Here is a 25,423-nt window from a genome sequence, read left to right as displayed (position 1 = left end):
ATGATTCTTTTCCTTTTAGGTATGATAGATAAAGGATATAATAAATTGTCTCTTGACAGACCAACGACCGTTTCAGTCAAACAATATGTTGCTATTTATCCTAATGATCTTGAAAATTTTAAATTTCAAGACACATCTGATAATAATTTGACCTGGCCTTATTGGTCTAGAGATTTAACGGAGATTGTCATCACACCAATATTTCCATTTGGTCTTGATCCTTTTTATATTGACCTTGAAATTATCGGCGCTCACGTTTTCGAAAATTGCTACGCTGTGGAAGGCGTTTACAATGGTTATTTGAGAACAAATCCTTATCCAGGCTATTACAATAATCCTATATGCTACGCTTTTTTTGATCAATTTTCTGTTGAAAGATATTACAAAAAGATTGAAATGCCTAACGACAACATAGTTTATAACTACAATGTTTTTGTAAATCTTAATCCAAATTCTGCTGTTTCAGATGGTAAACACGACATTTATTCAATTTCAATTAAAAATCCAAAACCAAGTAGTGTTGTAAACATAGTTGTATATAATTACCACTTAATGAAGACAGGAGATTTCACTGAATCTTTCAATAACGAGATATCATATGTTATTCCTCCAAGATCAGTATTCGTTGCCTTCAATCCCGATGGATTTACATTTGAATCGTCTGCCCAGCCAATTAAACCGGGTGTTTTTTATAGTGATTCACTTACAGAACCTTTGGCGATTACAGTCAAAAAACAAGGTAAAGCAAAAAATAATTTACAGTATTTCAGATGTACATCCATTTACTGAATGCGATGATCTTTTTGTTGAAGTAGTTAATGACAATGTTTCTACGTATTTTTCAACATCAGGTTACGACTATGACCTTGAACAAGGAAGGCAGCTTTGTTATATATTCACATCTCCATTAGTTAGAAGATATAAATTCGCAAGTTCAAATGGTTTAAAACCTCTGGTATTTCTGCCAAATCGTTTAGAACCTCCGATCTATTCGGTAATGGGTTATCATGAACCCCTATTCAACACGGAAAATAATGGTTATCCTATATATACCAGAACAGTTCAATTATATTATACTCAAACAGATTATAAATCTTATACATTCGCTCTTGAAGCTGCAGATCTTTTTATCACGGAGCCACTAAATGATAAACTAAGATACAGCGAAACAATAAAAATTTTAGGAACACTAAAAAGAAACGATAAAAAATCAACTGCTTATCAATTAAACATAGATGAAAAGAATTACAATTACCGCAATGGTACTTATCCATTGGTAATACCAGCAGATGGTAGAAAACTTACATTCCAAAAGTATTCTTTTGTTGTATTTCATAATGCAAAATCATTTACTGGACAACTTGATGGAGTTGAAGTTCTCGGTGACACAGGCAATTATGTATTCAATTTCACAGATAAATTGGCTGCCTTTACGATCAAAACAAAGGACAATAAATATTCAATTGCTAACATAACAATTTTTAGCTACGATCAATTTCCCATTACTTATGAATCAAACAATATAGTTGTTGTGACTCAATACACTCCATATATCCAAGTCAGTAAAGTATCGCGGTCAGATTCAAATTTATTAATAATAGATGATCAATTGATCAATTTCTTTGTATTCTCAACCTATCCAATCAGAGTTGCTGGATATCACGACTATAATGATCAGGGCTGTTATAAATTTAGCGCTGTGGAAATTAGAGCCTATCCAAACATATCAGATTGGAACTCGACGATAGCAAATGTTGTTTATGATAGTAATATACCAGGATTTGATAGAGAGGGCTTGCTTTTCACTCGAGAATATCCTCCAAAATACGGTAAAACATATAACCTTAATGATAATTCTGATATTAATGATATATATGGAGTGTTCAGAGGATCTTATTCATATATGGACCTGCATAATGCAGTCAACATCCCAAATAACACTCAAAGCGTTTACATTTACGGCACAAGATACAATGCAACTTCAAAGTCTGGATCATCTCCTGCATCTAAAGTAGGTATCATCATTGGTATATGCATCCCAGTAATTGTGATTTTGATTGTTATTATAGTTATAGTTATTTGTTGTAAGGGCAGACATAAATCACAGCGTCAGTCTTCGTCGTCACTTCCTAGCGAGAGTTCAAAATCCAACAACAACAATAATAATGTTGTTTATATTATAGTAAATGAAAATCCAGAGCAACAACAACAAGAAGAACCTAAACCACAAGCACCCAAACAACAAGAATCCAAACCACAGAAATCACACAGTCAACGTAGGAATAGCAGACAACAACAGGAACAAAGACAACAAAAATCACACAGTCAACGTAGGAATAGCAGACACCAGCCGAAACATCATAGAAAACACCAGGAACGCAAACATCAATCAAAGAATCACAGACATCATAAAAGAGAATATTCATCTGATTATTCATTAGATTATTCATCAGACTATTCATCAGACTATTCATCAGACTATTCACACGAAGATCACGTATATCATCCACCAGAACAAAACCAACTTTATCCACCTCCACCACAACAATATCAAGTTTATCCACCTCCACCAGAAAACTACCAAACAAATCCTTACGAGGGTCTCAAGACTCCTGGTCCTACAAATTATTACAACCAACCAGCACCTTATTACGCTCCTCCTCCAATTCCACCTAAACAATATGACAATGAAGAAAAATAAATATTCTCACAGTTATTTTTTTTTCAGATTAAAAGTTATTATAAATAGTTATATATTATATATAATAAGAGTGCTCTACTTTTTTTTAGTCTGATTGAATAAGGATTTACTGATAAAAAACGGTTATTTCTAGAGTGATGCTGATTCTAGAGATCATATATATATGATTCGGTGCTTATCAATATTGTTTTTTTTTTCAGATTGATATTTACTTTTTATGAATAATCATGCCACAACTCACTACATTAGATGATTATTCCATTAATATTAATTTTTAAGGAGGTTCTATATGACACAACTGACTATATTAGATGGTTAATCAATAAATTAACGATGTGTAATAGATTTATTATAAAATAAAAGATTTATGAAATGAAATCTTATAATCTTATTAATAAACTTAAAATTTTTAATACAGAAGAGAATAACAATAACGTTTCGAAATATAGAATTCGATGGAGTAAGAAGATTTTCACAAATCAAAGAGAAAATCTTTTCTGTCACTTTTTATCAGTAAAAGAATCATATCATTGACATTCATTTCTCTTCTTGCACACTCTCGCATTCATCAGTAGATCTCATTTCATAGCAGAAAATAAAGGAAAACTCTTTGTTTTTAAGTTCATTTTAATTTCATTAAAGCAAATCTTCAAATTTAAGTTTGAAACATCCTAACATACACACAGGATTAGAAGGATAAGTGCTTTTTGTTTGTTTAGATAATTTTTTAAAGTCTATTTTGTTTATTATCTTTAGAAGTATTTAGAAAGATGTTGTTCATAGCTCTTAATAGCTTGTTCGTAGTTTAAGTTGTGAACAACGTCATCTAAGTGGAAAGAAGGTATTTGTTTCATTCCAACGAATTCGAAAGACTTGATTATTGATCCATGAACAGAATCTGGACTTGCACCTTTGAAAAACTGTTGGTGCACCCCATGTAAACGAGAGCATAAACTTCTTGTTTTGGCAACACAGTAACTTTTGACATTATGAATTTACAGTAAATTAGCATCCTATATTTCTATTTTTTATGACTTAATTTTGATAGTTTTCGTTCAGAAATTTTAATCATATTTTAAGTAAGCATATATTAGTATTCTTCAAAAATTGATTTAATTTTGCCGAAGGTGGCGTGCTTGCCCGAAGGGCAAGCGAAGCCACCTGAGGCCCCAATTTATATTTGATCAAATATACATCTTCACACTGCAGATCAATAAATCACATGATATGCTTGTTTTTTTCATGTAAGAAAAAGTAACAAAATTGAATTAGATTCAAACCCATTAGAATTTTTAAGTTTTAATTCAATTTTTTTGTAAAGCTTTGAACTCTTAAGTCCATAGAATTTTGAATTTTGTCTAATTTTTGAACAAATTAAAGCTTGAAATATTATTGAACTATTTCAACGAATTGAGAACCGATTCTCACCACTCAATTCTCTGAAAAGCCCGAGTTAATTTATTCTATTTTTAGGTAAATCAGCATTATATAGAGCACTTTATTAATTTATTAATATTTATTTTGAAAGTTATCTGACTCTAATTTGAAATTCAAACATTTTCAATTACAATCAATTTTGTCATCAATCAATAACAATATGTTAATCACAATCCATCAGTAATATCAGAATTTACACTTTTGAGTAAACAAGTAAACTTTTTTCTTACATAATAAATTCTATTCAACAAATGGAGCATACTATAAACCATTAACTGAATAATAATTGAGAGGATGTCAAAACTTTAATGACAACAGAATTTTATTAAATAATTATTAGGTTTGGTTATGATATGTGATCAAATTTTGCGAATTTTGACAAAACTGTTCTCAAAACCGTCTGAAAACTTTCTAAAATAAGTTATATCAATGATTCTTTTCCTATTAGGTTTAATCACGGAAGGTTATAATAAATATAATCTTTATCAGCGAGAGACCATTTCAGTCAAAGCAAATACCGCTATTTATCCTTCTGATCTTGAAAATCTTACATATCAAGATACATCTAATAAAAATTTGACCTGGCCTTATTGGTCTCCACGAGAAACCGAGATTGTCATCACACCAATATTCCCACCTGATTCTGATATTGATTATCGTAAAGTTGAAATTATCGGTGCTACTATTCCCGAAGAGTGCTACGCTGTGGAAGGAGTTTTCAACGATTATTTGAGAACAAACCCTTATCCAGGCTATTATAGTGAGCCAATATGCTACGCATTTTTTAACTCCAAGTTCGGTTATAAGACAATATGTTTATTCGGAAGTGAAAAACGACAACATAATCACGCCATACACTACTAAAGTTAGTTCTGGAAAAGATATTTATGTACTTCTTATTCAAAATCCAAAACCAAAAAGTGTTGTTGAAATTATTGTATACAATTACTACATAATTAAGAGCGGAGATTTCAATGAATATTTCGATGACGAGAAAACTTGTGTTATTCCTCCAAGATCAGTATTCGTTGCCTTCAATCCCGATGGATTAACATTTGAATCATCTGTCCAGCCAATTAAACCTGGCGTTTTTTATTGTGAATCACTTACAGAACCTTTGTCAATTAAAGTCAAAGGTCAAGGTAGATCAAAAATCATTTACAATGTCTCACCTATATTTGCATTTACAAAATGCGATGATCTTTTTGTTGAAGTAGTTAATGACAATGTTTCTACGTATTTTTCAACATCAGGATACGACTATGACATTGAACAAGCAAGGCAGCTTTGTTATGTATTCACATCTCCTATAAATAGAAGATATAAATTCGTAAATCCAAATGGTTTAAAACCTCTGGTAATTGCGACAAATAATTTCTTTGCTCAACCAATTCTATCGGAAAATAATGGACACCCAATTTATTCAAAATCAATTATTGTATATTATACTCAAGCAGATTATAAATCTTATACATTCGCTCTTGAATCTGCAGATATTTTTAACGCGGAGCTACTAAATGATAAACTAAGATACAGCGAAACAATAAAAATTTTAGGAACACTAAAAAGAAACGATAAAAAATCAACTGCTTATCAATTAAACATAGATGAAAAGAATTACAATTACCGCAATGGTACTTATCCATTGGTAATACCAGCAGATGGTAGAAAACTTACATTCCAAAAGTATTCTTTTGTTGTATTTCATAATGCAAAATCATTTACTGGACAACTTGATGGAGTTGAAGTTCTCGGTGACACAGGCAATTATGTATTCAATTTCACAGATAAATTGGCTGCCTTTACGATCAAAACAAAGGACAATAAATATTCAATTGCTAACATAACAATTTTTAGCTACGATCAAATTAATATCAGCGGTGAAACAAATGATATTATTGTAACCAATGGCGAAAGTTATTTATACGTCCAAGCCGGAGGCGATGAGTACTTAATTGCAAATTTCTCATTAATAGAAGATCAAAAGTTAGATTTCTTTGTATTCTCAACATATCCACTCCATGCATTTAAATTTAGTGGAACTGGTTCAGTACACGAAAGTGAAAAATTTAGCGTTGAGGAAATTGATGGATATCCGAACATAGCAAGTTGGAACTCCACGATATTACATGTCTTATATGAAGGAAGTGAATATGGTTATCAAACTGAAGGCGTAAGTTTTGCTCGAGCATCTTCTCCAAAATCTGGTGAAACATATAATTCTTATGATGAATCTGATAGTAATGATATAGCAGGAGTGTTCAGAGGATCTTATTCTTATATAGAACTACCTAATGCAATCTTATTCAAAGATCGTGATCACACTCAACGCGTTTATATCTACGGCACAAGTTACAATTCAACTTCAGGGTCTGGATTATCTTAGGCAGCTAAAAGGGGTATAGTCATAGCAATCTGCAGCATTATAGTTGTGATTATTATTATTGGTTTAATTGTATGCTGTCTGGCCAGACGTCAATCAAAGCGTAAAGCTTCATCATCTGATTCTCTTCCTAACATTAATTCAAATGCCAATAATGACAATAACAATAACAATAACAATAGCAATAACGGCAGTAATGTTGTTTTTATCGTAGTACAAGAAAATCCAGAGCAGCAGCAACAACAAGAACCTAAACCAAAAGAATCCAAACAACAAGAAACTAAACCACAAAAATCACACAGACAACGTCGGAATAGCAAACAACAGGAACCAAGACACCGCCATGATAGCAGACAAGAAAGATCTCACAGTCAACGTAGGAATAGTAAACAACAATCGAAATCTAATAGAAAACACCAGGAACGCAAACATCAATCAAAGAATCACAAACATCATAAAAGAGAATATTCATCTGATTATTCATCAGACTATTCATCAGAATATTCACTTGAAGATCACTTATATCAAGACCAACTTTATCCACCTCCACCACAACAATATCAAGTATATCCACCTCCACCAGAAAACTACCAAACAAATCCTTACGAGGGTCTCAAGACTCCTGGTCCTACAAATTATTACAACCAACCAGCACCTTATTACGCTCCTCCTCCTCCAATTCCTCCTCAACAATATGACAATGAAGAAAAATAAATATTCTCATAGATTTTTTTTTTCAGATGAAAAGTAAATAAAAAATTATATAGTATCTAATATGACTGTTATACTTTTTTGGTCTATTTGAATAAAGATTTACTGAAAACAAATAATATCTCCAGAGTTCATATGAGTAATTGAATCATAAATATGATTCAGTGCTTATCCATATGATTTTGTCAAATGGGTATTTATTTTTTATGAATCATCATGAGTAAAACTCACTAAATTAAATGATTATTCCATTAATATTTATTTTTTATGAATTCCTATATGACAAAACTGACTATATTAGATGGTTAATCAATAAATTAACGATGTATAATGGATTTATTATAAAATAAAAGATTTATGAAATGAAATCTTATAATCTTATTAATAAACTTAAAATTTTTAATACAAAAGAGAATAATAATAGTAGTTATAAGAGTTAGTTAACTCTATTCTTTGAAATGTGACCAATGATGCTGACATCGTCGTCTTCGTTTTCTTGCTCCTCAAAAACAATGCCATTATCGCCATCTAAAACTCCGAGAAGTTCTATCTTATTAAGAGCAATGCATGGTGGATCGCCTGGGCAAGTATCGTCTTGAATAAGACGAACGTACTTTGTAGTGTATGTTTCACTGAATTTGTAGATTTTCTCTTTGCATCTCCTCATTTCGGAGTCTTTCTCGACCTTGTGAACTGTTTTCCAGGTTGTGTTATCGTTTGAAATCTGAAGTGACCAACTGTACAAGCAGCAATCGCAACAATACAAGTTATCAAAGCAACAGCATTCGGCGCCATCATCACAACATCCTGCTTTAAGGTAATAACCCTGTATCCGCATAACTCTGTTTTTGATGGAATAAATTGCCCATGGATGTTCATCATGTGAACGACCGCAGTTGGAGCACCAGTCATATACTTTATCTACTTGATCAAAAGCGTATTCTGGCTTAGTAAGCTGTTTGCTTCCATTTATATATTGTGAGGATGATCCACTCACATATACTTCTATCAATTTGTCTTTGTAAGCGTTTCGAAATATAGAATTCGATGGAGTAAGAAGATTTTCACAAATCAAAGAGAAAATCATTTTTCTGTCACTTTTTATCAGCAAAAGAATCAATGGTACACCCACTTCTTTAAGGTTATTTTTTTGGATATGAAGGCTAACTTTACTCAGCTTTATTGTCTGAACTACTGATTTTGCTTCAACAAAAATTGCTCGATTCCGTTTTAAACAGCATAAAAAAGCATTGCCAGTATTTCTTTTGAAAACAATTTGAAGAAAAACAACTCATATTGCGAATTAAAAAATGAATATGTTATTTTGCTCCCACAAACTAGAACATCCCTTAAAATCATCATACATTAGATAACATGCACGAAAACGTGTACCTTAGAATCGCAATTTTCAACCCTCAAAATCCACTGATAGAAAATCTTTATAACTTAATTAATTCTTATACTCTGCTAGTAACAGTATCATTGCTAAAACTTCACAGATTTTCGTCTATACGATTTCGAGATACGAGATGCATTTCTCAAAATTCATTACTTTAATACGGATATTTACATTAAAACACGATGTTTATTACTAATATATCTTTTCTACATACTTTTTTTCTTCATATTATCCAAATATTATTTTACCATATTTCGAAATATAGCATTCAATGCAAAAATACAAATATTTTATGACTCAAATCCAATATGATAATATATTTCAATTGTATGAGCTCAATTAGCATAGTCCGAATATATTGAAATTTCCAAAATTTCAATATATGATTATTTTAGTGCTACCGTATGGTTTTATGATAATAAGTACACATATCTATAATAAAATTAAGTGTTAATAATAAAATTAATTCAAAAAATATCGAAAATAAATTAATGAAATTTCACAATAAAACAGTTACTTGTGATTAATAATGCAAATTTGTCGTTTTAATTTATTCATGTTTTGCCTTTGACACACAAATTTTTTAAAAAATGATGAAAATAATGGAATTTATTATATTTTTTCGTCGACATCTAACTCAAAATCCTATAGAAGGAATTTCCAAATTCCTTGATGAAACACTTTCAGATACCATGTAGAATCTACATAACAAAATTCAAACAAAAACTATCAGTGGAAGTTTAGTGGGTGTACCTTTAAAGAATCATATCATTAACATTCATTTCTCTTTTCGGACACTCTCGCATACATCTGCAGATCTCATTTCATAATAGAAAATGAAGGAAAACTCTTTGTTTGTAAGATCATTTTATTTCCAATAAAGCTAATTTCCAAATTTAAGTTTGAAACATCCTCATACACATACAGGATTAGAAAAATAAGCCTTTTTTGTTAGTTTAGATAATTTTTAAAGTCTTTATTACTTGCAATCTTTAGAAGTATTTTGAAAGATGTTGTTCATAGCTCTTAATGGCTTGTTCGTAGTTTAAGTTGTGAACAACATCATCTAAGTGGAATGAAGGTATTTGTTTCATTCCAACGAATTCGAGAGACTTGATCATTGGACCATGAACAGAATCTGGACTTGCACCTTTGAAAAACTGTTTTGGATCTGTGATTGCTTCTGTTGGTGCACCCCATGTAAACGAGAGCATGAACTTCTTGTTTTGGCAAAGACCACCATCACCGTACTTCTTGCTTGGATCTGTCTTGCTTCTGCCATCACCGTTCCAAAGTGTTCCAAATGATGTTGCTAAAACATCTTCAAGATACTTCTTGACAAACCATGGTGCACCCATCCACCAGATTGGGAATTGCCAAAGTAATACATCAGCTTTAACAAACTTCTGAACTTCTTCTTGTGGGTTGTAGTTAGAATCTGCTTTTGTGACTTCAACGTCATGTCCCTTAGCTGTTAATGTCTTAACAGCAAAATCAACTAAACTCTGGTTTAATTTTCCATTGCCAACGCCTTGTTTCTTAGCTCCGTTGATGATGAGGATCCTCATTTATGTTTCCAGAAAAGAAAGTGATATGAATTAAAAATTGAGAAACTCTATTGAAATTCAATGATCTAAGAAAATTCTACTTTCAATCTTCAAAATTTTTCCCTCTCGAAATTAATTTCAATTAAGATCCAAATGTACACTTAATATAATAAGTTTTTCATTGAAATCATTGCATCGTTATTTTTGAATGGTATTCAAAAGAGTTCAAGAGATTCGATTTCCATATTTAACTGCATAAATATGATATACCAATAAGGGTTTCGTTTTGCGAAAAAAACGTACAATACGCAATTTCGCTAAAAAACATTTAGCTAGCAATTTCGACCTTTGACTCCACTCAAGACGTCACTTTTTTAATTTTGCGGTATCATATTTTTGGAAAATCTTTATGAATATTATATAAAAAGTCTCTTTAATATCTATATTTCATATTTTTATCGATTTTTAAAGTTTTTGCGAAAAGTATTCAATTATTTTTGCTATTTGGTCGGGTAAATGTCAGATTTGCGACATTTTCTGATATGATATTCAGATTCTACGTTGATAATAATGCTTATAGAACCCTCTTGCTATTGTGTCAAAATTGCGAAACCGATAGCAAAAATATCTCGCAATATCAAAATTGAGATATTGAGTGAATTATGCATTATAGAGATTAAAAATCTGATTTGTGAAAACATCTCATCAGTTTCTAGCTAATTCAAAAATCTTTACTATCTTATTCGATTAAAATGAAAAGGGAATAGTTTCATTATGCTTTAAATGACAGCCTTATAATATAATCATAGTTTTCGCTCAATATGCAGCATTTTTTTTTCGAAATCTATGGTCAATGTCCTAAATACTGATTGCTTTGCATTCATATCTCTTACATTTTCTATACCCACATCACTATTCATTGCTATTCCTATCTTTTTCATTTTTGTTTGTTTCTCATAATTTCTCAAAAAACATGATAACTTGATATTTGTAAATATCATACTTTATAACGTAAATAAGAACTTGACCTATTAAGAAAAGCAGTAATGAAAAGAAAATCTGAAATTCATAAAAATTACAAGTTTCTGATGACAATTAGCTTAATTAAACCAGGTACAAGATTATATAATTGTATTTTCTATCCAATTATCCATATAATATCTTATCCAGAAAAAAAAACTTGATCAATACCAAATGATTTTTTAACTAGTAAATAAAGTATTTTCTTTACACACACATTGTATATCATAGTTTTTTTTTTTGGTTTCGCAAAACATCCAAAAACAAATATGCTACAAAAGTGACAATTTTAGCAAAACGAAACCCTTAATACCAACTCTATTTTAATTTCAAATATTTGACAGAATACAAAATTTTAAAAAGTGACAATGTGAATTCATACAACTAATCATCATCAATTTATTGATTTACTTCTGAATTTTGTCATATTCAGAATTGCATACAATTAATAAGCAAAGATGATTCCAAAATGCATATTAATTTTTAAAATTTTATTTTTCATTGTTCTAATTTGATAAAAAGAATGTTCATTTCCATTACCAAATAGTAAGTTTTTGATCCATATACATGAAATATAATTATAATTGATTTCAAATAAATCTATAAATTAAATTATTTAACGTTTCCAAATTGGGAGGGTTCAAATTATCTGACGGGTTCAAATTGGGTTTTGAGGGAATTTGTAAATTCTATCGTACTCATTTGTGAGAATTGGAGGTTTTTTACATTAAAATATTTTTGCCATTGTGTCAAAAATAAAGTAGCCGATAATAAAAATGGCTCAAAGGGATTTTATTGTTTTCGTGTGCATTTGAAAATTTATCATTAGATCGGCATCTGAACCCGTCAGCTTATTTTGAGCCCGACAAATTTTGAAACGTTATTTAACAAGTATATAAATTAATCATGGAAATATCTCTTTGATATTATAGTCAATGCAATGATCAATAGTATTGCACATACGAGAATTACTATATTTATGATCTGCCCATTTAATGAATCAATTACGTTTGATTCATTTTTAATTATTTGAGGTTCAGAAATTGCAAATTTTAATTTAAGTTTTTCTCCACTTTCTTTGTGTTTAAATGTAACTATTTGTGTTCCTTTAAATACACTTGGAGCTCTTACAATTGCATTTCTTCCTCTGAATGAGATGGACCATCCATCAGGACAGTTGTAGTCAAGTTTATCTTCTCCGAAATTGAGTTCTAAAACAGATTTCCTCGAATCCTTTTCCATTTCGAAAAGGTGCCAGTTTGGATATCCAAAATCAACAACTCCTACAAAAGGAATGTTCGTGTCTGTCTTGAGATGTAATGCAGATGAAGGTGAAGCAATTTGTGCCTTGATTCTACTAAACTCCGGACATTTATGATGTTTCAATCTTTCAACAAAACAGAAGAAACCACTCGAGTTGTAAATTGACCTCACCTGACCACAATCATTTGAATCCCAAGAACAAACTAGTGAAATATCACTTGGATAAATAATTTTATCGTGCTCATTATCATCATATACAGGAATTACTTGGTATTTATCAATATCAACCTTTTCTAAACCCAAACTCTTCATCGATAAAACTTTTACAGATGTTTTGAGACTTTTATCGCAAGAAATCGTAACTTTTCCTGAAGAAATCGCTTTAAATTGCCCATTATTTGATATCTTTCCAATCTTTGGATCTGATGTTGTCCATTTAACATCATTTGATGTACAAGTAAATGGAACAACTGCTCCTTTCATTACAGTGATGCTTCCTGAAGGAGAAATCAAAGATGTAGTTGAAATCATGAAATCTTTTTCAATATAAAACAAATTTGTTTTCGCAACTAAAGTAACAGCAACACTCTTGTTTTCCGAAGTAGATATCTGTACAAATCCTTTATCATCAAATGCACCATGTCTAAAGTCTTTTCCTGGCATTAATTCCAAAGAAACACCCGAAAGAGAAGTGTAAAATCTTCCGTATTTGTCAACCATTAAACATTTGAAAACAAAAATAGCTGTTCTATTAAGAAAAACAGCTGCTGGTTCAATAACTTCAAGAATTACAGAGCACTGTTGGAAACCACAAACAGCGTTGATAGTTGTAATTCCTTTGTTGAAAATAGACTTAGCAAAATGTCCATCAATTGTTACAATTGAATTATCATTTGAAGACAAAACAAAAGGCAAATCATTCTTTGATTTGAACTCGAAATAACTTCCCTGAGAAATCAAAACAGTTTGGGGACATAACAACTCAAACTTTTCTTCAATCCTGAACTTGACGGAATTATACAAATTGTAGCAACTACAAGATATCGTTACTAAACCTGGATTTTCGCATTCAAGGATAATATGAGAAGAATTAACAGCTGAATATTCAGAACCTTGTACAGTAATTTCTGAATACAAAGGATATCTATCATCCAAATCTGTTTTGATGATGAAAGATGCAAATAACAAACCACCACTCACAACAATATCTGAAGAACGTTCTATCAAAATTTCAATTGGTTTCAAAACTCTGACATAAATAATTGCAGGGGGAATTGCTGTTTCATAAGGACAGAAAACTTTAACAGTTGTGTTTCCAGGAGAAACAGCAACAATTGAGTTACCATAAACTCTTGAAATACTGACATCATCAGATACAAAAGTGACATCATATTTAATGTCTTTGATGTCAATTTCGAAAATTTCTTTTGGCATCAAAATGATGTATTGTGGATTAACAACAATTGGTTCAACAACAGTTATTATCTTTGTTGCCTTTGAACAACCAGTTGCTGTTGCAGTAACTGTTTTATCACCAAGAGAATCTGGTTTATAAATCCATTTATTGAAAGAAATTCTTTCGCAATATTTTGGTTCAATCAATTCTATATTTGCACGTTCTAAAACACTCTCAGGAATCAATCTATTCGTAGATGTATAAGCATTAACAGTTATCACAGTTTCACTTTTAACAATTACCTTTCTTGGACATTCAATTTCTAAATGGTCAATGGTTACAACATCCAATGCGGTTTTGACAGGTTCTTGGTCAGTACAATTGTCAGAAATAATGTATTCATAATGACCAACGGTTTGCGGTTTGACAGTGAATGTTCCATTGTCATTAATTACTGCGTTATTTCCGAAAACACTGAAAATTCCACTGCCACCTGTAATTGCGAAATTACTTTTCATATTTTTCGTGAAATAAACAATTTTTGAAGATTCAACAATTATAGGAGATATAACATTAATTGTTACACTACTATCTATTGCGTTATTTGTGTGTGCAAGAACATCAATTGTTTTTGTCACTTTTATTTTGTAAACTGAATAACCAGTATCTTCATCAATTAAAACTCTTTCGATGAATGTATCATCAGCAGTGAAAGTTATGGGATTTGCAGAGTAATAGTTGATGATTTCATCTCTAGCATTGAAACAATAAACATAAAATGAAATCAAATGATTAGAAACAACATTATATAAATTCTTGACTTCATTTGTTATTTTCACTCCACTTCTGATTAAATTACACTTTTCTATGTCTTTGTTACTGTTTAATTGGTCAACAGGAATAATTCTCAAATATTGAACATTAGAAACATGCAATTCAAAGTTCACTTCACATCTAACCGGTAACGGATTTATTGAACAAGCTTTGTTTCGTATTTTGAGAGTACATAAACCATCATATTCTTTGTCAACAGAGAAATAATGTTTTGAAAGAGTTGCTGCAATATTTTCACATGAAATCTCTATTTGAGGGGGTGACAGACTCTGCCATTTTAAGGAACCCCCTGTATAATGTAGAGGAATGTGAGAATTTGGAGAAGCAATTCCTTTTATTTTGTATTCAAGTTTGTCAATGACAGAAACGGTTATTTCTTCGGTTTTGACATTATTTGACATACAAAACAATTTTGTGAAACCAGGAGATTTCGACATCATCTGTTGGTCAACAATTAAAATGTTTGTTGACAATATTTCGTGTTGCAAAGTTATGGAATAATTGTGGCCACTTTCACTTGTGAATCCACACAAAGGAAGGAATTTCTCATTCACGTATTTCTCCCTCTCATCTAATACAATATAAGAACTCTTAACAGGTGAAACCAATACCTTACAACTGGCTGTCAAACCGTTAATCATGTTATCGGCAACGATTAATTCGGTTTCACCAATATTTGAATTAGAACGGATTTGGCGGTTACCAGCATCAGCTATTTTTGTGTCTTTTACCGAAATATTGAAGTGGCCAGAACCGCCTGTCAAACCGTAAATAAACCAGTTACTTTTTGGTGGCAAAACGATTAAATCCGGATTAATTTTGATTGGAGGACACACAATGACTAAACAAGTGAATGAGAATGAGAAATAAGAGAAAGTAATTGTGTTCTCACCTAGTTCTGACCATTTTCCTGTGATTGTCCACTCAATTTGATCTGATCCGTAAATTTCTTGGCCAAATTCATCGAAAACTTTGGGAGAAAATACAGGATCAGTGCCTTGTAATATGTATTGGTCTTTCTGATAGCCTGAATATGGTAAAGTTACGTTGACAATTGTTGTTGCAGTGTTATCATCGGAAAGAAGGTCACTTGCAATGATAGAAGCAACACCAAGTTCATGAGTATGAGATAGACCTTCGTTGTTTATAGTAATTATTTGTTTGTTCGATGAAGAAAAAGTAAATTGATTTTGATTTGCTTTATTTATTGGTTTGCATTGGGATAATGATGTCGCCAAGTTTGTGCATAAGTGGAATGGTAAGTTAACATCCGGTAAAACTCTGATATAATTTGGTGGATACAAATTTATTTGTTCAACAATAGAAATTTCTGCTGTAGCAACCAAATTGAATAACTTAGCTTGTATCGTAGATTTTCCGACTGAAATTCCTTTCAAACTTAATGTTGGATTTAATGGATCTTTTTGAATTGAATTTTTATCGAGAATAAAGTAATTGGAATCATATTGCCAGTTTGCTTCATGTCCAATAGATGTAAAAATGTTCTGTTTTCCATCGAATCCCTGTAAGGATATTGTTTGTGAATAACTATCAACGTAAACAGTTCGAGTAGATGTAAGAATTTCGATCTCTTTGACTTCATCAATATAAACATTGCATGATTGTTTCTCTCCTGCTTCATTTTCAGCTATAATTAAAGTATTCATTCGGGTCATTCCAGTATATAGAACTTCAACTTTCGCAGATTTATAGCATTTGTCATTATCTTTTATTGGAGTAACTTTTAAAATCGAAGGATTTGATGATGACCAATTTACGCATGAATCTTGGATATTTGATATAACAAACGAGGGCATTACTGATGTGCTATCTCTTCTGAATGGTAGAAGAGCATTGTTATGTGATAATTTAATGCCTTGCTTAAAAATTGCAATAGAAAAACATAAAAACATTTATGAAAAAATTCAATTTTTAGGTCAAAATCTTCAAATTGAACTAAAATTTATCATAATTTCATAATGCTCAAAATAAAACATATCTCGAAACAATATTAAAAAACATATAAAGACATAAATTAATTTTAACAATAAAAGATATTAGACATTTTATTCAATCTAAGGAGTGTAACAATTATGAATCGATCATAACCATATTCTGAACAACAATTAAAGTGTATTCATCTGTTGGAGAAATGAGAATTTCTAATTTTTCTGTACGAATTCTTAAAAATGTTAAGCTATTATCTGGATCGCAATCTTTAACCATACTTGCTGCTCTTTCTAAAAGAGGTGGAAGTTTTTCAGCGTATTTAGCTGGGTCTGAATTTTTGAATGCGGAATGAATGACTTTGTATTCAGCATCAAGAACTAAAGTGCCAATGACACTCTTGTTAGCTTCTATTCTCTTTAATGTTTCAATAATATCGCTCATTCTATGATTCCCGAAAAAAAAAATTAAAAAAATTGAGTAACGTATCATTAATCCCCCTTCATAAAAAATTAGACCCCCATTTTAATAAATTAACGATAAAATTTTTTAAATTCTGGATTTTGACGGACAATCTTTTTCATACTCTTTTAGAAGATAACCAGATTGAGCCGGAGGACTATGAAGCAAATCCTGACAAGTTCAAAATACTTGAGTGTTTCCACTTCAATCTTCCAGCACATCCAAATTTTGATAAATTTAGACAATTAACAGAAATCAGAGTCATCGAGCAAGATGTAACCGATTTAGAATGGCTCAAAGACTTACTTAATCTTGAAAAATTACATGTTTACCATACATTATTAAAAGATACATCTGGATTAAAATATTGTCCAAACATTAAGCATTTAATTCTCGAAGGAAATAAACTAACAAAGCTTCCTGATTGTTCTTCTCTACAACATCTCGAAATCCTTTCAGTTGCTGAAAATCCATTCGAACAAAATCCAGATTTTACACAGTGTAAGCACATAAAAGACTTAAATATTGCTAATTGCAGACTACCAGACATATCATCTACCATTAGACATATGACAAAACTCGAAATTTTGAACGTTGCTGGTAATCAGATTCATACTTTCAAGATTTTCGATATCCTACAGCAAATGCAGAACTTAAAAGAAGTTTATTTCTACGATCCTAACTATGGAACAAATCCAATTTGTGAATTTCCAAATTATGATATAATGGTTGGTTGTTTATTGCCTCAGATTGAAACAATCGATACATTTAGTATTACAAAGAAGTTTAGATCCATTTGTGAATCCAGAAAACGCGAAGTTAAAATTTATTATTCAGCAATCTCTGCAAACGAAGCTTCTTACTGCGAATCATTGAAATCTGAGTTCTATAGGAATCTTGACAAGATTATTTCAGATATTCCATTTACAATTGAGCTAAATCACGAAGTTTTTGATAAAATTAATGAAATTGCATCAAGATTTGATCATTATTACAAAGAATTCAAATACACAGCAACAGAATTACCAATGCTTGAATACAAGACAGCCGGATTATTGCATTCCACCCGACTTCTTGAAGATTATCAAGAATGGAATGATTTTTCATCGAATATCTCTCAATTTGTTGAAAGATCGACCAAACTAGATATCGCTGCCATTTGGGAAATCTCAAATGTTGGAGCAACTCATTTTTTGGAAGAATTTAAAGCCCAGAAGACTCCAAAAGTGATAGTTTATGATTTAGCAAGTGAAGCAATATCAGCACTATGCAACTGGACTGAAAGCCAGCATGAATTTTCTTCAATTATAAATCCAAAATCACAAGATACGTATTTTGTCGTTTTCTGTGATGTTGTTGAGCAGAACAATGAAGTAGAGTCAGCACCAACATACTTAATGATGGTTTCAACACCAACAGACTCTCTTTTGACCGAATGCGAAAATTTGATTTCACAAATGATCAAGCAAAGTCAGAAATTGAAGGAAATCTCTGATGGAGAAACACTTGTTCAAGTCCAAAACAAATTCACATTAACAGAAACTCTTACAAAAATCACTTTAATCAATTGTGAAATTAATTCTTTGGCAGCATTCAATGGATTGATCAATCTTAAGGAGTTAAATGTTCCATTCAACAGGATAGAATCCATTACAGACCTTCCTCCTCTACCTGCTCTTTCTGTTTTAGATATTTCATTTAATTTGGTTGAAAACGTCAATTATCTGATTCCTAATGATAAATCCATGATCGATAACATATCCCAAATGTATATAATAGGAAATCCTGTTTATTCACATACGACCAACATGTTTATCAAAACAATTTTCAAAGGTTTACAAAACGATAAACCAAGTTCTGTTCTATTTTCTCCTCCTAACGATGATACCTTTTATTTGACATCATTATCGAATAATTTCTCATCATTGGAGAATCTTCAGACATTGGACATCTCTTCTAACGCTATAACAACATTAAAACCACTTTGTAAACTTCAGAAATTGACAAAGTTGATGGCAAGTGGCAACCAATTAACAAAAATCGACATTGCCAGCCAAAATTTGACATATTTAGATGTTTCATCTAATTTCATCGAAGAAATGCCAATAAGTCAGACATTACCATCATTACAATTCCTTTTGATGCCAAATAACAAATTGAAGAAATTACAACAATTCACTTCACTTTTGGCACTTTTCATCGGTAACAATGACATTGATGAGATTCCACAGAGTAATTTCTATCCCAATTTGATTATTCTTTCCATGGAAAACAATCCTTTGATGGAAGAAGTTGACATGAACAGACTTTTGTTCCAATTCAAGACCCTGAAAATGCTAAATGGCCAGCCAATTAAACAATCACAACATAACAAAGTACAGAATCAGTTGCAAGGAATTTTGTTCCCAGAGGAAATCGGCGCCTTATTAAAGAAAGGTCAAACTTCCCTCGATTTGTCAGAGAAAAACTATAAAAATGTTGATATTTTGGCATCTGACACTTTACAAGCTCTCAATTTGTCAAATAACAATTTGAGTGAAATCAAATGGCCAAAGAATCCATTCCCTAAGCTTCAGAATTTGATGATTTCAGGAAACTCACTCACAAACTTCGACTTCTTACTTTGTTTGCCTCATTTAAGAGCTTTGGATCTCTCAAACAACAAAATTGGTGACTCCTTATGTAAAATACTTGTCACTTTTCAGCTACATAACCTTAAATCACTTAACTTATCATATAATTCAATTAAAACACATCCGATATTGCCAAGGAGCAATTTCCCGAATATTGAATTATTAGATTTATCTCATAATTACGTGATGACAATAGAAAGAGGAACATTTAGTGAATTACAGTTGTTGAGTTCGGATTTATCATATAATTCACTCAAAAAACTTGATAACATCAATTGCCAATCATTGACATTTTTAGATGTTTCTCATAACAGAATAACAACAGTTGATGAAGTTGAAAAATTGAGAAATTTGACAAATCTCGCGAAATTCAACTTCAACGACAATCCTTTGAACCAAAGAACGATCCACAGAATCAGAGTTTTGTGTATCTTAAGGAGCGTCAAAGAAATTGATGGAAAACCAGTCACAGAAAGTGATTTGATGCAAGTTAAACAAATTTTGGAACAAAATTCTGCAATGGGAGTTTTACCTCCAGAACCACAAGCTCCTCCTGGAAAAGTTAATAGGATTAATAACATCATTATGTCACCTAACTTACCTGCACTTCACGAAGCACCTACTCCAAAGAGAAACAAAGATAGACCTAATCCAAGATTCCCTAGATAATAATTTTTTTAAAAAAAAAATCATATTGTTTATTTTGAATTAAAAATATTTCCGTGTAAACCTTTGAATAAAATCGAAATTTTGTGAACAAACGTCTTAAATTTTGTATTATCTCAAAACTTTACATTTCAATTTAGCATTAATAATATAATAATGGTTCAAATTTTTTTTCATTCTGAATTCTCAAAATTTTCAATTGACAAAAAAGTCGATAATAGTTTTTTTTAAATGGATTTTCTTTTTAGACCACCAGTTTTTAAAGGGAATCTAAATGAGTATCCACCAATATTTGTAGATGAAGCTAATCAAGATAAACCTGATCAAACTTTCATTGTTCAAAAAATTAAAGAAAAATTAAAAAATATTGAACAGTTTTATCCATCATTACCTCAAATATACCACAATCTTAAAGTAATGATCAGAGATGAATTCGAAAAATCCATCAAAAGCACAAACAGATTCCAAATGGTGCCATTATCTGGCGATGAAAAATTTTACCAAGAATATACATCAGATATACCATTAGATAAAATGCCTCCACAGCAGCTATTCAATTTTCTCGATCAACACTTTGAAAAAATGACAGTTGAACAATATCCAATTTTATTGAATTTCGGATTGTCTCCAAGCACACATACATTATCAAAACTAGCAATAATATCGAAATTAATAGCTACACAAACGAATTTCCCTCTCAATCAAAAAATACAAAAAGGAAATTTTCAAAAAGATGCAAATCAGAACGAAGAAGCATCAGATCAGAACCAGTTAGTTACAGAATATAAACAAATAAGTGATCATCCACTCGAAAAATGGAAAGACAGCAAAGAAATTTCATATTTAATAGGAAAAACAAAAAACAATACAATTTACATTGAATCATTAGAAGGCTTATACATTATACTTCAAAATACTGTTGGTAGATACATTTTCGATATTAATTCCAAGAAATATTATTTTAATAACGAAGCAAAACCAATAAGTGATATCTATCAATATGATCTTGTTGATACATCAATAATCGATGGTCATCTCGTGTTTATTGGTTTAAATAATTATGAAATTGTTATAACTCGGTTTAATGACGATCAACTACCAAATGACGATAATGAATGTGAAGAATATAATATTGGAGAAACAATTTCGATGTCAGAATCATCTATTCGCATAATTGAAGATAAATTATATTTATATACTACAGAACATGAAATTGTTATCTATAATTTAAATGATATGAACATTATTGAAGAAGAACCACGTTATTATTTGTTTTCTCACGTCAATTTCTCAAATGACGAAATATTCCAAATTAATTTCAACAAAAACGAATTATTTATTGATACAAGAAAACTTATAATGTCTGAAAAGTATCTTACAATGATTCGTCCCAGTTTTGCAATCAGTTCATATGAAACTGTTTCATTAATTATTGATGACATTTTGCAAGAAATGATGAAAACTTTTTGTGTGATAATAAAAGGCGAAAATTGTTCGAATAACTATGCAGAGAATCCAGAACAGCATGTAGATTACGCATTACAAGTTATCAAAGACTTAGAAGATAAAGAAATTCCAAGGGATTTAATGAATTTCTTAAATGTTTTTCTGACAAGATTTTTTGTATTAAACTGCCGCCAAATTTATTCAATCAATAAAATGGTCAATGACAGGGACCAACAAAAGATCACCGCATTTTTCGGAAGGATTGTTCCTAACAAGCTTTTGCTAGAGACTTATGATATATTAATAAGAACTGTTAAATATGGAATGTATTGGCCATTTCTCGTTGAAAATATTAATTATGATTATTTGAAATACAACGCAAAAGTTGATTTGTTTAAATTGCCGCAAAGTATATTTTTGTATTATGATATTTCCATTATGAATTGTATAGGAGATGAAGAACAATGTACTAAATTCATTTTGCAAAGGATAAATGATATGTACCAATTAGTACAATTAACAAGAAACATAAATATTAATCAAAATGTTTCTTTTTATGACAAAGAATTTACTTCTTTTATTAATTTCGCTTTCGATTATCTCAAGACATTGAATCTTGATAACAAAGAGACAAAAGCAACTGTTATTTTGGAACAGTTATTTGCTGTTTTATCTGTTATTCCAATGAGTTGTTCATTGGCTGAATGCGTTTTGGAAAATTTGAAAGAAATTTCGGAAGAAAAATCAAATATCGCATACAAAATTTCACTTTTTGATAAATCTTTCAAAAATTTCATGAAGTATTTAATGAACTTCGCAACAAGGAATGATAACAATACTAATGATTTCCCATGTATTTCTATGAATACTACAATCCTTGCTCCTGAAAATATATTCGGAGATATTGAAACAGTTTTGGAAACCCCTTTCGAAAAAATCACTGTAAAACAAAAAGATTTTGTCAAAGGAAATATCAACCAAAACGCGTTTTTCAATAACGAAGAGATAAAATCCGAATCAACGGATATACAAGGAAAATTTGTTTCAATTGATATCATTGGAAATAATAAGAATTCTCAGTTTTTCTTGGAAGGAAATGTGACAAATGACAAAAATTTTCCAATTTTAAATCCTAATTGTGCAAAATTGTGTTTGTTGCCTTATTTGTATGCGAAAACAAGTAAGATATTAATGGCAACAATTCCTGAAACGGATTTCGAAAGCAAGCACAAGGAAATACTGAACTTGATATCATTTAGACAAGGAGATATTTCGTTGTTTGATTTTCATGATAAAATTCAAAATTTGTCAAAATTTGAAGAATTAAAAGAAAACGAAATTCCAACAATAATTTCGACTGTTACAACGAAACAATTCTTGAGGAAAAGAATGAAGCAGATTAAAATTGAAGTCCATCAATCTGCAACTAAAATTGTTTTGTCTATTTTGTGGTCTTGCAATTACAAAAATGAATTTGAAGAGTTTTTGAAAAATCCAACTTTACAAAATTTCGAAAAAACTTTTTCGGATTTCATTCCAAAAGTCCAAAAAATCAAAGAATCTTTAATGGAAAACAGCAAGAAGAAATCATTTGATACTATTCTAAACTCATTAAACAGGAAATTTAGTTTATTAATGAGTTCTTCCGCATTGAAAAATCCAAATGAACAAAGAAATACTTGGATTTCAAAAATCATTGATTTTTATAATTTCGAATTTGATGCATTCGAATTGAAAAGAATTGATCAGCTTAGAACAAGAAGAAATACTCTTCCAAAGCTTGCAAATGAAAGAATTATTGGCTTCTTAACAAAACAAAAATCTTTGAATCATTATTACTTGAAAAACAACAAATTATCTATTTTTATTCCTTTCGCAAGGGCTTTGATACAAAAAATAGATGTAAAGAAGTTTGATCTAAATGAAATTTGTTCTGATATCAATGATTTCTTGATAAATATTCATTTCATGATCAATGAAAATGATCCGAAAAATCTCAAACAAAAAACTGAAAAATTTTTGTCTTTGGAAACTGAAAATTCTTTGTTTATGGGACAAGCAATTCAACCTATTGACAGATCCAGATTATTAGATCTTCCATTTAGAGCTCACATTGGTCCACAACAAGTCTTTGGAATTCCTGCAGAAGTTGCTTTGAATTCAGGAAATTACTGGGATGTTGCAAGAAACATTTGTATGTTAAGAAACAAAAATTGTTGGAAAGACATGAAATATCCTGATTTCATTGTTAACAATATTAAATTGGATAATAATGAATTGTCATTAATGAGTTTAGGAGCAATGATTGCTTTGGGAGCTGAGATTTTTGATTCCGAAATTACAAGATTTATCAAAATCAATAGAAACACAGAAAAATCCAAAGATTTTGATATAAATCTTAGAAGAAATTCTGAAAGTTGTTTCGAAATAGATCCTCCTAATTTCGAAATCACTGATAATTTGATCAGATCAATGGCAGAAATTCTCAAAAAAGTTGATTTAAGAACTACAAATACATCTGTTTCAATTCAGAATTGTATTATTTTGTCTTTTGTTACGAAATTGTTCCAAATTTCAAAAGACAAACAAAATCTTGCTATGTATTTTATTCAGTTAAAGCCATTAGTAGATATTGCACAAAATGTTGATGTTCCGAATTACTCTAATACAACATTTTGCTATTTAATTCGTCAGCAACTTAAAAAGTCAAAAATCGAAAAAGAAAATGACGACAGATTCATTCCTTTGACACATTTCTCCAAATGCGATAACAAAATAATAAGTGGACATGATAGTACAACATCATTTTTTGTACACACGAAACAGATTTCGAATTTAAATGGTATTTCATTTAAATTTGATTCATTGAAGAATTCATTGAAATATATTGGTTTCATTTCTGAAGATTGGGATTCAGTTTTCCTCAGTTTCCTTGATAGAAACATTTACTCCGATAGAGGATATGTTCCTTACAAAGAATCAATATCTGAGATTGTTTTGTCTGTTGAAGGTTCTTGTTTGAAATTCGGAAATGTTAAAATAGAAACCGAAGAAACAAAGAAGAGATGGATTTTCGTAATTACTAATTTCGATGATTCTATAATTAATTATCAGTTTATTGATAAAATTACGAAATCAAATAATTCTGTTTCTTTGTTGAAACAACATAATTTCGATTTAACAGCAATTTTCCCTAAAATTTGCTTAGGAATGCAAGCAAACATTCAAAGACATTCTGATATAATTGTTTCTGAAATCCTAAGTGATTACAAATATAAAATCAAAGGAATAGATGATGAATCTAATTCTAGTGTTGAATATGAAGTTTCCGCAAACCAAATCAATAAACAAAACACGAGTTTTGAAACAGTAATGATTAATTCCGAAATGTTCCATCAAATCGGACACAAAAAAGATCTTGAAAACAAACTAATTGAAACATGTAATTTTTATTCATATTCATTGTTGAATTCTATTTCTGAATATTTCGGTCAACAAAATCTTGACAAACTATTATTATCATTATCAAGATTGAGTGATACATCATCATATGAAGAAATAGAATAAGTCCGAATTTT

General features: G+C 30.5%; 10 protein-coding genes across 10 annotated transcripts; 6 read left to right on the top strand and 4 right to left on the bottom strand.

Moving 5' to 3' along the window:
* Positions 1-21: 21 nt before the first annotated feature.
* TVAGG3_0389570 (uncharacterized protein) lies at positions 22-789 on the top strand (the record flags this gene model as incomplete). The annotated part of the gene is made up of 1 exon (XM_001319395.1): positions 22-789. The coding sequence occupies one exon, from the start codon at positions 22-24 to the stop codon at positions 787-789; it is 768 nt and encodes a 255-aa protein (XP_001319430.1).
* A 208-nt stretch (positions 790-997) lies between these two features.
* On the top strand, positions 998-2,701 carry TVAGG3_0389560 (amelogenin-related protein family; the record flags this gene model as incomplete). The annotated part of the gene is made up of 1 exon (XM_001319394.1): positions 998-2,701. The coding sequence occupies one exon, from the start codon at positions 998-1,000 to the stop codon at positions 2,699-2,701; it is 1,704 nt and encodes a 567-aa protein (XP_001319429.1).
* A 1,866-nt stretch (positions 2,702-4,567) lies between these two features.
* TVAGG3_0389550 (uncharacterized protein) lies at positions 4,568-5,002 on the top strand (the record flags this gene model as incomplete). The annotated part of the gene is made up of 1 exon (XM_001319393.1): positions 4,568-5,002. The coding sequence occupies one exon, from the start codon at positions 4,568-4,570 to the stop codon at positions 5,000-5,002; it is 435 nt and encodes a 144-aa protein (XP_001319428.1).
* Positions 5,003-7,573: 2,571 nt separating this feature from the next.
* On the bottom strand, positions 7,574-8,319 carry TVAGG3_0389540 (uncharacterized protein; the record flags this gene model as incomplete). The annotated part of the gene is made up of 1 exon (XM_001319392.2): positions 7,669-8,319. The coding sequence occupies one exon, from the start codon at positions 8,317-8,319 to the stop codon at positions 7,669-7,671; it is 651 nt and encodes a 216-aa protein (XP_001319427.1).
* Positions 8,320-9,591: 1,272 nt separating this feature from the next.
* Positions 9,592-10,204, bottom strand: TVAGG3_0389530 (flavodoxin-like fold; the record flags this gene model as incomplete). Its single annotated transcript, XM_001319391.1, has 1 exon — positions 9,624-10,199. The coding sequence occupies one exon, from the start codon at positions 10,197-10,199 to the stop codon at positions 9,624-9,626; it is 576 nt and encodes a 191-aa protein (XP_001319426.1).
* A 1,335-nt stretch (positions 10,205-11,539) lies between these two features.
* TVAGG3_0389520 (nuclear pore membrane glycoprotein GP210-related family) lies at positions 11,540-16,604 on the bottom strand (the record flags this gene model as incomplete). Its single annotated transcript, XM_001319390.1, has 1 exon — positions 12,099-16,604. The coding sequence occupies one exon, from the start codon at positions 16,602-16,604 to the stop codon at positions 12,099-12,101; it is 4,506 nt and encodes a 1,501-aa protein (XP_001319425.1).
* Positions 16,605-16,725: 121 nt separating this feature from the next.
* TVAGG3_0389510 (dynein intermediate chain binding) lies at positions 16,726-17,117 on the bottom strand (the record flags this gene model as incomplete). The annotated part of the gene is made up of 1 exon (XM_001319389.1): positions 16,783-17,082. The coding sequence occupies one exon, from the start codon at positions 17,080-17,082 to the stop codon at positions 16,783-16,785; it is 300 nt and encodes a 99-aa protein (XP_001319424.1).
* A 77-nt stretch (positions 17,118-17,194) lies between these two features.
* On the top strand, positions 17,195-20,487 carry TVAGG3_0389500 (uncharacterized protein; the record flags this gene model as incomplete). The annotated part of the gene is made up of 1 exon (XM_001319388.1): positions 17,670-20,402. One exon carries the CDS (start codon positions 17,670-17,672, stop codon positions 20,400-20,402), a length of 2,733 nt encoding a protein of 910 aa, XP_001319423.1.
* Positions 20,488-20,630: 143 nt separating this feature from the next.
* On the top strand, positions 20,631-22,791 carry TVAGG3_0389490 (ubiquitin protein ligase protein; the record flags this gene model as incomplete). The annotated part of the gene is made up of 1 exon (XM_001319387.2): positions 20,631-22,791. A coding segment is annotated over one exon (2,161 nt), but the record flags the coding sequence as incomplete, so codon positions are not given.
* Positions 22,792-23,036: 245 nt separating this feature from the next.
* On the top strand, positions 23,037-25,412 carry TVAGG3_0389480 (ubiquitin protein ligase protein; the record flags this gene model as incomplete). The annotated part of the gene is made up of 1 exon (XM_001319386.1): positions 23,037-25,412. The coding sequence occupies one exon, from the start codon at positions 23,037-23,039 to the stop codon at positions 25,410-25,412; it is 2,376 nt and encodes a 791-aa protein (XP_001319421.1).
* Between the last annotated feature and the right edge of the window lie 11 nt (positions 25,413-25,423).

The sequence above is a fragment of the Trichomonas vaginalis genome, chromosome V, assembly GCF_026262505.1.
Source record: "Trichomonas vaginalis G3 chromosome V, whole genome shotgun sequence".
NCBI lineage: Eukaryota > Parabasalia > Trichomonadida > Trichomonadidae > Trichomonas > Trichomonas vaginalis.
Note: the sequence above shows the minus strand (reverse complement) of the source record. Positions and strands in the feature narration are given on the sequence as shown.